Source organism: Myodes glareolus, chromosome X (assembly GCF_982192425.1).
Source record: "Myodes glareolus chromosome X, mMyoGla1.1, whole genome shotgun sequence".
NCBI classification, from domain to species: Eukaryota; Metazoa; Chordata; class Mammalia; order Rodentia; family Cricetidae; genus Myodes; species Myodes glareolus.
In genome coordinates, this window is record NC_142053.1 from 133843199 (window position 1) to 133856194 (window position 12996).

General features: G+C 42.7%; 1 protein-coding gene across 2 annotated transcripts in view; it reads right to left on the minus strand.

The window, feature by feature from the left end:
- Positions 1-12996, minus strand: part of Srpx (sushi repeat containing protein X-linked) — a 74134-nt gene that overhangs the window by 17014 nt on the left and 44124 nt on the right. The window contains exons 2-4 of one of the 2 annotated variants that reach the window (XM_087902757.1): positions 12033-12092; positions 7538-7729; positions 5519-5695 (exon numbers count right to left, since the gene is read on the minus strand). In XM_087902757.1, the coding sequence (XP_087758883.1) occupies positions 5519-5695; positions 7538-7729; positions 12033-12092 (429 nt within the window). The remainder of the gene's footprint in view (positions 1-5518; positions 5696-7537; positions 7730-12032; positions 12093-12996) is intronic. The other variant, XM_087902758.1, reaches the window with a different exon arrangement.

Consider the following 12996-nt stretch of genomic DNA (forward strand, 5'->3'; position numbering starts at 1 on the left):
GCCTAAGAGCTCTCTTTGCATCAGTTCATTAAATTTTCACACCTAATGTTAAATACTCAGCAACAAAATAATGCTACTGGCGTTTCCCGTTTGTAAACTGGAAAGTGGGTCCTCTCTTTTGGAAGTTCCTTGTGTTTTGGTATTTTAATACACCATTCCATATTTTTAAAGTTTTCTAAGAACTCAAATGCTCCTCTCTCTCTCTCTCTCTCTCTCTCTCTCTCTCTCTCTCTCTCTCTCTCCCTCCCTCCCTCTGTGTATGTGTGTGTGTGTGTGTGTTGCTGTTGTTATTGGTGACCTGGTGTTTGATTCCAACCTTTCTATGTGTATTCTATGAGATTGTTTACCACAGCTTCCCTATAAATCCCAAAAGAGCATCAGAAAGACTGGATTCTAAAGCCTCCTTAAACAACTGTCCTCTCTGTCAGTTGATAAGATCAGCCTGTGGATGCTGGTGCTCGGGAGAGCTAAGCTTATTGTTCCCCAGTTACTCATGGCCACCATAGCTTCTAATAGTTATGATACATTTCCATGAATGAAACGGAGAATGTTACTATAGAGACATAGTTACTAATCCCCTTGAAGTCCAAATGTCTGCAATGTCAGTTATTGTGTGGAAATCCTCAAGCCTCTGTGAGACTCTTGTTCTTTGTATTCTGTCTCATTCACTGGAGATATTTGACAAATCATGTCCCTTCTCTATATTCCACTTTCATTTCTGAGTAGAAAATGCAATAATCAGATACACTGTGCTGGGCCAACGTTGGCAGCAGAACTATTTACCCAGGAATCTTGAACGTGTGTGTGAAACAAGGAAGAGTCACTGAGACAATGTCTTGGTCAACAACTAACAATAAACTGAAAGATCCTTTGTCAGTTTCAGACTTAGGCTGTTGTGGCAGAGTCTGGCACCTTCAGATTTCCCTAGCTTGGAGGCAGTTGTCACGTAAAGCAATTCAAACAGCTTTAGATCACAGCGGGTGGTAAGAAAAGAGGGGAGGGAGAAGATGGAGATCCAGTCAGAGTCTAGTCAATATAGCTTTCCTGAGTCTAATTGCTTTACATGTGCAGGAGGCTCATCTTGGATCATGCAGGCCCTTAATCATTATCACCTGAGCCACAATGGATCACAAAAAGCAGCCTTTTGCATAGAACGCTGCCCAAACTTCCAACCGACAGTATCTCTTTGGTCAATAATTTAGCAGTCTAAAACCACTGTGTTCCAGGTAGTCTGATGCACACAACGACGAGGGAGACAAATCTAAGAGTTTGAGAACTGGAGGGAAGGTACTGAAAGGGGCTGAAGGGAGGAAAGGTGGAAACTAAACAATTGTATTGCGAATACAAGTATACTTTTTAAAGGAATTTGAAAGTGATGACGGAGGCCAGAAACATCTATTTCCCCGGGCACATGAAGCAAATGACCGCCAAGGACAGAACAAAACTTGTCTTTGAAAACTTGCCCAATTGTTTTTCTTTCTCCAGCCAGAGGACAATCCCTGTGGATGCCTCTGGAAAGTGGTTCCATTTCTTTGGCACTACAAGATTTCAAGGAACTTTCCAAAGAGAGAGAGAGAGAGAGAGAGAGAGAGAGAGAGAGAGAGAGAGAGAGAGAGAGAGAGAGAGAGAGAGAGAGAGAGAGAGAAACAAGAAGGGGAGCAATGCGCAAGCTCCACAACCAAAGGTGCCCGACTAAAAACTCAAAATTTCTATTAGAGAAGGCCACACACTAAAAGTCAGCCTGTTCAGTTGCAGTGGTAAATCATGTGAGACAAAAATGGGACCAGTATTTCCATCAACCAAGTGGTAGTAAAACTGGAATTAGATTCCTGATGGTATGTGTATTTACCAGCCTGGGGAAAAATCATATAAAATAATCTTTAACAATGTACTGGTTCATTTATTCCTACCCCTGCTGATATTTGTAGCAATGGAATAATGACTTGAAGCCCAACAAATATCCCCATGGGCCACTGGTTAAACTAAATCATCAGATGGCAAAATGTTTGCCATCAATTTCTGTATCTTATTTCTCAAAGATATATTTTATTCCAGGTTTTTTAAATTTTATTTTATTATTATTATTATTGGTTTTTCGAGACAGGGTTTCCCTGTAGCTTTAGAACCTGTCCTGGAACCAGCTCTTATAGACCAGGCTGGCCTCGAACTCACAGAGATCCACCTGCCTTTGCCTCCCGAGTGCTGGGATTAAAGGTATGCACCAACACTGCCCAGCTTTATTCCAGGTTTTAACTTACATTATTGAATCACTGTCTACTCTACTCTGCAGAAGTCATAAAAAAGAAAGAGGAATTTTAGCAACCAAGCTGTTTGTATATTGTTCTTTGTTAAAGCAACAAAATGAGTATTCTCTTCATGACAAAAGGCATCTGCTAATTTTTCTTCATCCAAGTTTTTAAAACTGTATTTTTTTTTTCTTGTTTTGGAGGAGGAAAATGTTTTGGTCCATAGCAGAGAGATACGTCTACTTAAAATGAGATCTCTAAGTGAGGATTTGTGTTTACTCTTACTGTCCATTGTTCTATGGAACCAAATAAATAAAAAAATGACAAAAATTAAAATATCTCTGCACACAAGGTAGTTTTAGCGGATGGAGGAAAGGGCTTCTTAACATCTTCATACACCCCCCCCTGCAGCTTACAGTATGCTTTCTCTCCACCTACATGACCCTATTCATTTCGTAAAGAACTGAGCTTGATGTTAGTCTGAGGCAGAGAATGAATTCTGACTTGTGGCACTTACAAATGAGCCAGACCGCAGAACTGGCCACCTTGGAGTCAAAGACGGCCCAGCCTTCCCATTCCCTCCCAGTTTGTAGGAGAACTGGGTTAGCTTTCTCAGCACAGTTTGGGCCAAAATGTGCTGTTGAAGGTTGTGTGGAAACCTGGGAACAACTCAAGCTCCATGTGTCAGTTCCTAAAATAGGCTGAGGCTCTGAGTTATGCTCAAGGAAGCCTGTTCCTGCCAGCACACAAGCAACTTATTAATAAAGCCAAAGAAGTAAATGATAGCATTGGAGCAAAATTCACTGGGGACAAACTCCAGGTTGTCTGTCTCTGAAGGCACAGAAAGCACTGCCTGCTAACTCTGTCTGTCCTTTTCATTCACCTTGGAGCTCCAAGCTCTTGGGTACCCTGTACCCCACTTCCCATTCCCATTGAGTTGCATATACATTTTCATTTCTCCAATACACTTGAAACTTGTCTCAGCAAACGGTAAGATAAATTGCCTGAAATTGGGGTTCATTTCTTACTTCCTTCCCTCTCCCTCTGGGCAAGTTCCAGGGCCATCTGGGCTGGCTTTAGACATGCTTGCTGCTTTTTGAGAACAATCAGCATTTTCTTTCCATTGTTGTGCACAATCTGGAAATCTGAACAATATGTCCCCAGAGTGCTTGCCAAAGCTTGCTTAGCAGAAAGAGCTTTGGGCTTCTCCTCTCCCACACCGTGACCTCTGCTCCTTCCAATACAAGGGAACAGAGATTTGACTGATTTCCTTTGGTTTGTTTTCAAGGGCTAGTTTGCACACAGCAAAGCACAAGAAGATATATACCAAAGGCAGCATCTGTGAGGTGCTCTTCTGCTCTGAACACATGGGCTTAGTAATGTGCATGTCCAGATCTCACCACCACCACTGCCAGCACATTCTGTCTGTCCTCACCAAGGAGGACTTCCCAGCAGTGGAGACGCCACATCTTCAGAGAAAGGTGTGTCCGCCAAATACTTTGGTGGCACTCAGCTTTGTCATATTGTCCCCTTTGGGACCACCACTACATCTTAAAACAATAGCTGTGTAGATTCTTTTGCCGGCTGGGTGCCACACAGGTCTCACTGACATGAGATAGAGGGCAGGAAGGCAGTAGGAGCCATTATATTTCTGGTAGCACCTTCAATGATTATTGGCTGCTCTCCCTTCTCATCCATCACGGTGTCAATAACATGGGAGTGTAGAGTTGTGACCCACACTACCACTTCACTGTTGCTCTTCTAGCCTATGCTCAGCCCTCGTTCACAGAAAAGTGGGGAGTGAGGAGAAGTTGGGGTGAATGTGTTCAAAGAACATTGTATGAAAATCTCAAAGAATTAACAAAATCCACTTAAAAACAATGTGGGGTTTTGTTTTGATGTTCTCCTATGGCAGAGTCTGGCAGCTCCCACAGTTTAGGAATGAATGATCCTCTGTGACAGTGGTTCTCAAGGACTTCAAGAGGAACTTCAGTACAATACCAGCACTTCAGAGACTTGGGCTCCAGTGGCAGTCACTTGAAGAAAACACTGCCCTAGAATTGGCTGTCTCAATGTCTAAAGAAGCACCAGAATCCAAAGATGTATTTTGGTTTTCTACATCTGTGACCATTTCATGATTCTACGTTCCTTGGTCTTTCTCCTGGGGTTGATACAGCCTATCTAAGAACAGTATTTTTGAGTATAAAGATTTTAAACTCCTTCCTAAATTTGAATTCCTAAAGCAGGTTTTCTAACTTTGGCTCACAATGGAATTACCTTTGCTGGCTTTTAGAGAAGCAGATTATTGGGCACAACCTGGACTTTCTAAGCCTGCCTATCTCAGCTGGGCAGGGAATTTGCATTTTCCTTGGGGATTTCTAATGCTGCTTTCAGAGAGTGAGCCTAGCTCACCAGCAGGAATGTCACCTGAGCTGATTTTAGAACCCTATTGACCTCTTCCAACTGCCTTTATGTCATGTTAATTGAATCAGAATCTCTAAGGCAGGTCACGGAAGGTACCCAGCTGGCAATTACAGGTAGCTATGGTGAGAACCCACTGCCCCTAGGCATGTGGTTGTCAATGGAGGGGTAATTTTTCTTCCCCAGAGCCACTGAAAATATCTCTAGAGACATTTCTCATAGCCACGATTAGGTTGGGGCCAGGGCATGGAGACATTGTCTTTAAGTGCTTACTGGGTTAAAATCCAAGAGCACTGTCAGATATCACATGGTACAAAGAGTAAAGGATCACAGAAAAAATTGTCTGACCCCAAATGTCTGCTTTTCCAATGTTCATAAACCTTCTCTTACAGGATGAATTCCCCCAAGCCTGACTCCCAAGACCGACTGCGTTCAAATCTGCATTTTTCTCAAGGTTCCCAGAAAATTCCCAGGCACTGAAAACTTGCGAGGCAGTACATGAGTTTAGGGGCCTTCTATTTGAATACTTGAAACTCCCTAGAGGGTCTCTGAAAATGCAAAGTGCTCTTTGGCCCTACCTCCAGAATTTTCAATTCAAGAGAGTTCCAGTTTCTCATTAGTTCCCAGGGTGACGACAGCAGACCTAGGCACTGACAACAGTCAGCCTAAAGCAGGCTGTCTTGAAGTCAGCTAAGACAGAGGCCAGGTGTCTAGGCTGGGCCTAGGCACTGAGACACTACTGAATGCAATGCTGACTATTTAAATTGTTTCCCTTAATGTATACTATACCAACAAAGACCCACCGCCCCTCTCCCAAGATGTGGCTTCTGAGGTCTGTGACGTTTACTTACCCACACAGGAGGCTGGTGGGCCACTCCAGGTCTTGGTGTCCATACACGTGACTGTCCGCTCCCCTTTCAGTGTATATCCTGGTGAGCAATAGTACTCACAGCGAGAGTTAAAGTAGGCACCGTCGACACACTTAAACCCTCCATTTGCTGGCATGGCAAGGGTAGGGCATCGCTTTTCTGAAAAGAAAAGAATTGAGTATTCAATGTTTCTTAGTTTTTGACCACAAGTTCAGAACCTAGACACTCTGAAAGCATGCAGTGAACAGTTTGCTGCATTATAACACGTGGCATTAAACAATGGCTCCTTATGTGTCATACAGAAGACATGAGGTTTCATATCACAGTAGGTGGCTTTAGTATCCCAGCTGTAACTAGGTCTTAGACTGAATTCCCCAGAAGCAAACCCTGAGAGAAGGATTTGCATGCTATTACTTTTGGAAGAGACTGTTGTCAGGGGAGACCAGTGAAAAAGTCAGATAACAGGAGAATGATGAGGAGAGCGCCAACAAGGGGTGCTGGATAGCAGAGTCAGCCTCAGCTTGCTCCTTCAGGGGTACCCTGGGGGAAGCTGCCAGTTCCCATTCAACCCCCCACACCTGGAACCGCCATTTGTTACTCTATTATTGGACAGAACTGCCGTGGGAGAGCCTTTCCCTTGTAAACGTAAAATAAAATAAAATAAAATAAAATAAAATAAAATAAAATAAAATAAAAGCTGGCTGGTAGTTCACACTGGTGAAGGAGATTCAGGAAACTAACGCAGGACATCCTAGACTACAATAAATAACTACACAACCAGATAAACAAATAAGAAGCGGGTAGAAAAGCAGCAGTAAGGAAGAGTTTTCTACAAGAGGTTTTCTTCTTTCTCTGAAGACAGCAGAAGTGTGGACAAACGTGGCTGTGTCTGGTGACACAGGCCTTCCATCCCAGCTACTTAGGACACAGGCAGGAAAATGGCAAGTTCAAAGCTTGGGCTGGGCTACAAACTGAGATTCCATCAGCCTTTCAAGTTGGTGAGATCCTACCCCAAAATAAGAAGGGTTTTAGTTAGTTAGTTAGTTGGTTCATTAGTTCGTTCGTCCGTTATAATGCTAGGAATAAAGCTGAGTAGCAGATTTGCCCAGCATTTGCCGGGCATAGGCTCACATCCTAGTTCTAGGGTAACACAAAAACAAACAGGCAAAAAAAGAAAACCAATGATAAGGCATTCAGAAGTGGGGGAAGATACCAGGAACTAGGAACAGGATACAGGGAAACCTGGAGAAAGATTGCTAAGTGTATACTACACAGACCCAGTTACATCATCTACACATTCTGAGCCACGTGACTACAGTCCTGAGCTGTAGTTTCCCCAATCATGTCTATCATATACTGTGAAAAAACTTGAATGCATGTTAAAGACTTGGAAAACATTGGGCAATCAATAAGGCATGGCAACTTTGCATAATAAAGTCCCAAACTGGCTTCCCAATGCTGTACCATTCACAGCTTTAATATGGGAGGACTTGTCTTGAAGGTAGTCTGCCTGCCTCCAGAGTTAGCCAGCAAGTCAGGAACTATACAGAGCAGCTTTAAGACATTGCCCCTGCAATACATCAGCTTCTTCCCAGACCCACTCCCTCATCGATTTTCTTTTATTTAATCTATTATCAGGGGCCCCTGGTTTAGGGTCTTCCTTGTACCTAGGACATGGCTTCCACTTCTACCCAGTTACCTCTGTGGTATTCTGACAAGCCCTTGAAGTGTCTTATTTGCTTCTAAATCGCCAGCGACTCTTTGAAATCCTATATTTACTGAACAAGTAACCTGTACTGGGAAAAGTCTCTTGTCCATTCCTCTCCCCCCCCCCCCCCCCCGCCACCACAAAGGGCACCGTACCCTTCCTCAAAAAGATGCACACACCCCTCTGCTATAAAAGAGAAATCAACTGGCTTGAAAACTCCCTCTGTGAAAAGCTTCATATCATAGTCAAACAGCTTTGCCCCGGGAGACTCATCACAGGTCTGGTCTACTTACGTTTGCAGATGACCTTATCCGACCAGCGCTTGTTTGACTGGCAGATCAACTGGGAAGAGCCCTGAAGCTCGTAGCCCTTCCTGCAGCGAATGTCACACCTGGTCCCCAAGGCCGTTTTGTAGTATCCCCCCGGAGGGGCCCTGCAGTACACATCCCCATACTTCACCTTGATGGGGGAGCACCACGGAGTGTCTACAGGCAGAAACAAACGAAGGGAGACATAAGAAGTGACAGGTTTAGACAATGCAGCGCTTCATGCTTACAGTCTCAAACTGGCTACAGTCCAGATTCTGGACTTCCAATGGTGTCCTGGGCACTAGATATCTGTAGATAAGAAGGTAAGGCTGGGAGACTGCGTGTCAGACATAACTAAAGATGAATCCAAGTGCCTTTAATTAGCTGTGTGATGCAGACAAGCTACCTCAACTCTCTGAGTGAGTCCCTGTGCCAATGATAACAGGCAAGTACGATAAGATATAAAAAATTGCCTAGGACAGTGTTGAGCACAAAGTAAATGTTCAATAAGCACTTGTTCCTTCTAGCATGTCCCTTAACATGATATCCTAATCTCTTGGGACTAATTGATGCCATAGCGAGTTTTCACCTTAGCCATCTACGCACAACACAGTGCCAATTAACTGTGACTTCCTCCCAGCGATATGCAGGTTCTCTATAAAGAAAACTATTACTCTTGTTTGCTCATTTGAACTAAGCTACACCAGGGTTCACAACAGAGTTCCATTTTGGCTTACACTAATGGAACTATTGTTCCCCTCTTCTATACATCCCTAGTTAGGCCACATGTAGGTAAGGCAATGACACCCTCCTCAGGTGGAAAATTTGTAGAATGCTTTGATATTGGTCTCATAGTTGCTGTTTTGGTTAATTTTTGTGCACTTGACACAAACTGGAGTCATGGGGAGACAGAGCTTCAATTGAGGAAATGCCTCCATCAGATTGGCCTAGGAAAGTGGTTCTCAACCTTCTTACTGCTGTGACACTTTAACACAGTTCATCACATTGTGGTGACCCCCTAACCATAAAAATACTTTTTCTCACTACTTCTTAACTGCAATTTTGCCACTGTTCTGAATCATAATGTAAATATCGATATGCGACCCCCAAAGGGATCCCAACCCATAGGTTGAGAACAGCTGGCCTATGGACATGCCTTGCTTAATGATTGATGGGAAATGGCCCAGATCACAGGGATGGGTGGTGTCAACTCTGGGCAGGTGTAAAAGAAAGCAAGCTAAGCATGATATGAAGAACAAGCCAGTTAGCAGCGTCCCTGTGTATAGTCTCAGCTTCAGTTCCTGCCTTGGTTTTCCCTGACGATGGACTGTAATCTGTAAGTTAAAAAAAAAAAAAGCCTTTCCTCTGCAAGTTTCTTTGCTCAGTGTTTTATTACAGCAACAGGGAAGCAAACTAGGCCAGCTGGCCAGAGCATACCCAGGATGTCACTAATAATGATGAACTTCTCCCCTGTCTTTGGAAGGTACTCTCTGAGAGCCATGCTAAAGAAGGACAAGACTACCTTCTCAGTTGAGGACTTCCCGCAGCTGCCAGTCTATCAGTTCCCTTCACTATCTGGGGGCCAGCAATAAGCCCCCTCGTCTCAGGGTGGGGGTGGAGTTAATGTTACTTTCCTACAGTTCCCTGGCTCTTCATTTCCCAAAGGCACCTGTGCTGCCAGGAAATGGAGAAAGTTCGCCATCATGTGGCCAGAAAGGAACACAGGCCTTGTTCTGCTCTGCCCAGGAATTCTCTCCTAAGGCCATGTTTCTGATTGCTAGTCAGTCCTGCTAAAGTCCAGGGTTTGGCAACACAACAGTTTTTTACTCTAATGCTTTCAGGTTCCCTTTGGCTAATTTTTTTTATCATATAATGGTTTTCAGAAAGTGTCAAGTGAATCCGAAATTCAAGACTCAGTAACGTTCTTGGAACTCTTTCTTTCTGGAAGACTTTGTACATGCAGTCTTCGTGTACTATGTATATTTATGTTCTGTGTAAGTAAGATCAGTGTGTGCTTTCATGTATCAAAAATTTACATATTTGAATACAGCATGCAATGATCAGATATTTTTCTCCCTCATTTTGACTCTTCAAATTCTTCTATCATTGCTAAACACATTTCCAAAAGTTGGGCTGTTGCCACAGTGTGAAGAAAAAAATCTTGTATTCATTTATGTGCAAAAGACATTTTATTTTTTCTTGCTTTCCAGGATGGATCTTTGGAAAGTGTTTTAACAAGTTAACTAACAGCAATGGGAATGTGCAGGAATGACTTGGATGTAAAGGGTATGTAAGCACTATGGGTTAGTCAAGTAAATTAACAAATGTTTAACATAGAGGCTTTGAGGAAGGAAGATCGTATGCTGTTGAAGACAAGGTTTAGCAAGTAGGCATTCAAGTTGATTAATCAGGAAAGCCTCTGCACCCCTCCGGGTCAATGTCCTGAGAACTCAAGTTTAATAGAGTCTGCAGAGCAGGCAGCACAGTGCGACAGGCTAATGAGGAACTAGTAGTGCACTGCGGACGGGAGCCACAACAGCTGCGCAGACTTAAGTGCAGCATCTGTCAGCTGAGTAAGTGACACAGCACTGACTCGCTTCCTCCTCTCTAGAACCCTTGGTCCCCTCTTCTATTAACAGGGGATAATAATGACACATCACCATGTACCTTCTCCTTCCCTCAATTAGTGCGAATAGATTATGCTATCCCAAGTAAAACCATCAAGGCTGAGTTCCATCCACAGCACTCAAGTAAGTAAATAAAGAAAGACAAATCAATAAATAAGATGTCACATCCTAGGAACCCAATGTATTTTATTTAATCTTTTTCTCTTCTTTTAAATATGATCTAATTCAAATCAGTTATTGGTGATACACTCTGTGCCAGACACTGAGGAGCTTAGTATTCCAGAGCAAAGCTCACAGTTAATCATGGTTGACATCTAACTTTTAGCAGTAATGACACCTAAAAGCTGAAGTGTAACTCTTGAATAGAGCAGTTGTCTAGGATGAGTAAAGTCTGAGGTCCAATCCTTATCATAACAGTAATATGAAGAAGAAAAATCCTTAGCTCTCTATTGCAAAAACTGAAGGTACATAACATGTTTTGGCATATGTGTACATACATATGATGTATAGTGTGATGATTCCTGCCAGCAAGCTATTTAACTGACAACACAGATAATTTATCACTAAAAAAATTTATTCTTCAAAATCCAGGGAAGGTTCTGGGGTAGGCATAATTTTAGGTATATGATCTACTGTGACGTAACTGGGCACAATGTCCTAAGGACATGAGGCAACCCCTACTATAGTCTTTCTACATTGCGTGCATTTTAGGAACGTTTTCAAGTAGGGACTCAAAAAGACCTTTAAAAAACCTTTTGGAAAGTTTTATGAATCAAGGTATCTCCTTACCACAAACATCTGACTAGAACCTTTGTGCTTGATTGGATTACCTAATGCCCAAGACAGTGAGGATAGACATTATTTGACAAGTGAGCTTTTGTGTGCAGAAATCAAAGTAAATGTGGCAATACACCTGGGCATAGGCACCAGTCATTGTTTAGAAAACTTTCCCATTTCTCTGGAAAATTGAAGGACAGTCTTTAGGCAAAGGCTGACCAGAACTATTTTGATTCCCTGATAGCTCAGAAAAGTCACTGCAGTCTAGGGGAGTACTTTGGTTTTATTGCCAGGGTATGGATGAATTTTTGGACCAAATGCCAAAATGGAACTTTACCAGCCTATTTTCTTCAGCATTTTTCTCTACAGTAAGAAGGAGCAGTTTCACATAAAAAGCATTTAAATGTACCTTCGTTTCCACCCTGAGCTCCCTGCCTTCAAGGAAGCAGCAGAAAGAGTATTTGTGGATATACTTACCTGAGCCAGTATAGAAGCATCTGGGTTAGGCTGTATATACCTGCTTGGAGTGGATACTGCTGGAAATGTGTAGAGCTGGGTTGCTTACTATTAAGTTAAAATTCATTAGAGCAACAACACACTTCACCTATCATTTTAGGAGCCATGCTGGGCTCAGAAAGAGCGTGAGATGAGCTCATGAAAATCAAGTTTCTCATTCTCCATTTGCTCTGGACATTAGCAGCACTGAGTGCAGAGTTCACCTTGAGGGGTTTGCTCTGGACAGTTCTAGCTGTAATGTACGAATCAGCCTTGATTTTCACTTTCATCAGCTACAGCTTGCCTTTGCAGAAGTAAGGAGAGTAAAGAAATGTAGGAGAATAAAATGACCACGGGCTGCTGAAAGACAGCATTTCTGGGATGGCTTTTTCTTCCTTTTTTTTTTCCAGAAGGATGAGTGCCTGTGCACATTTATTTTTTAAATATTTATCTTCCTGGACAGATAATTAGAACTCCAATGTGTTGTCTGGTCACTTTATTACATTCTGCTCTGCAAAGCCTTAAAGATAAATTCTCCTGGCATCAGCAGGTCCTTGTCAGCACATAAGCAAAGCGTTCACCTTTATAGAGAGAGTGTGAATACCAGACTCCATCGTCTTCTAGTGGTGAGTCTCCAGATCCTACAATAAAAAAGAACAGAAACTGCAGCAAGAAAAGCCACAAGTATGGGTGCATTATTTCAAAGCATTGCTTTGGAATAATCCATGCAAGGGGTGCTATTAGAACGCAAACCAGAGCAGAAGCTTCGGGTGGCCATTCATGAAGGGACAGGAACCTCTCAGAGTGAACCTGGCTAGGCTATGCTGGCTAAAGCCAATCCAAATGAGCCTCAGGCTGCTTTTGGAATCACATGGGGCCACCTGAAATTATGGAATCAGGAAAGAGAGTCAACTTCACTCTGAGACGATGCCAATGTATAAGAAGCTCATGCCAGAGCAGACGCTGTAAAATGTGTGTGACTCAGACTCAACCCACAGGTCCTCCAGTAGACAAAGACAACCCAGTAGAAGCTAGTGTTTGTAGTACCTGAAATAGGTCCATCTGTTGAATTGAATGTGCACAGAAGTCAAGAAGGGAAGCAAATGTCTTATCTTAGTGACAAAAGAAATAGCTGCCTTGGGACATCTGTCGGAAATGAAGACTGAAATTGAAGACCTGGGTTTTTATTCAGAGTTTATCACCTAACTGAAGCTAAAGTAAATTTCTTAAGGCTTCTTACAACCATCAAAGCCTGTAGGCTCGGAGAAAGAAAAAAGATGGAATTATTTGTAATGAAGTCATTTGGTAGTTAAAGGCAAGTCATTTTGAGCATACTAGATAGTGAGTTCCTATAACTAGTGGATCCTTATCACTTATCCTTATCACTTGAAGCAGTAAGCAAATCTCAGACTTCAATACAAAACTCCTATATTTAAGTACCTCAGTTTGATCACCAGCCCTTAATCCAGCACCGTTTTCGCCACACATTTACTTCCCAGGTACCTTCCACTGAACTAGAAAAAGAATGTCCCTCCTAAGAGATTA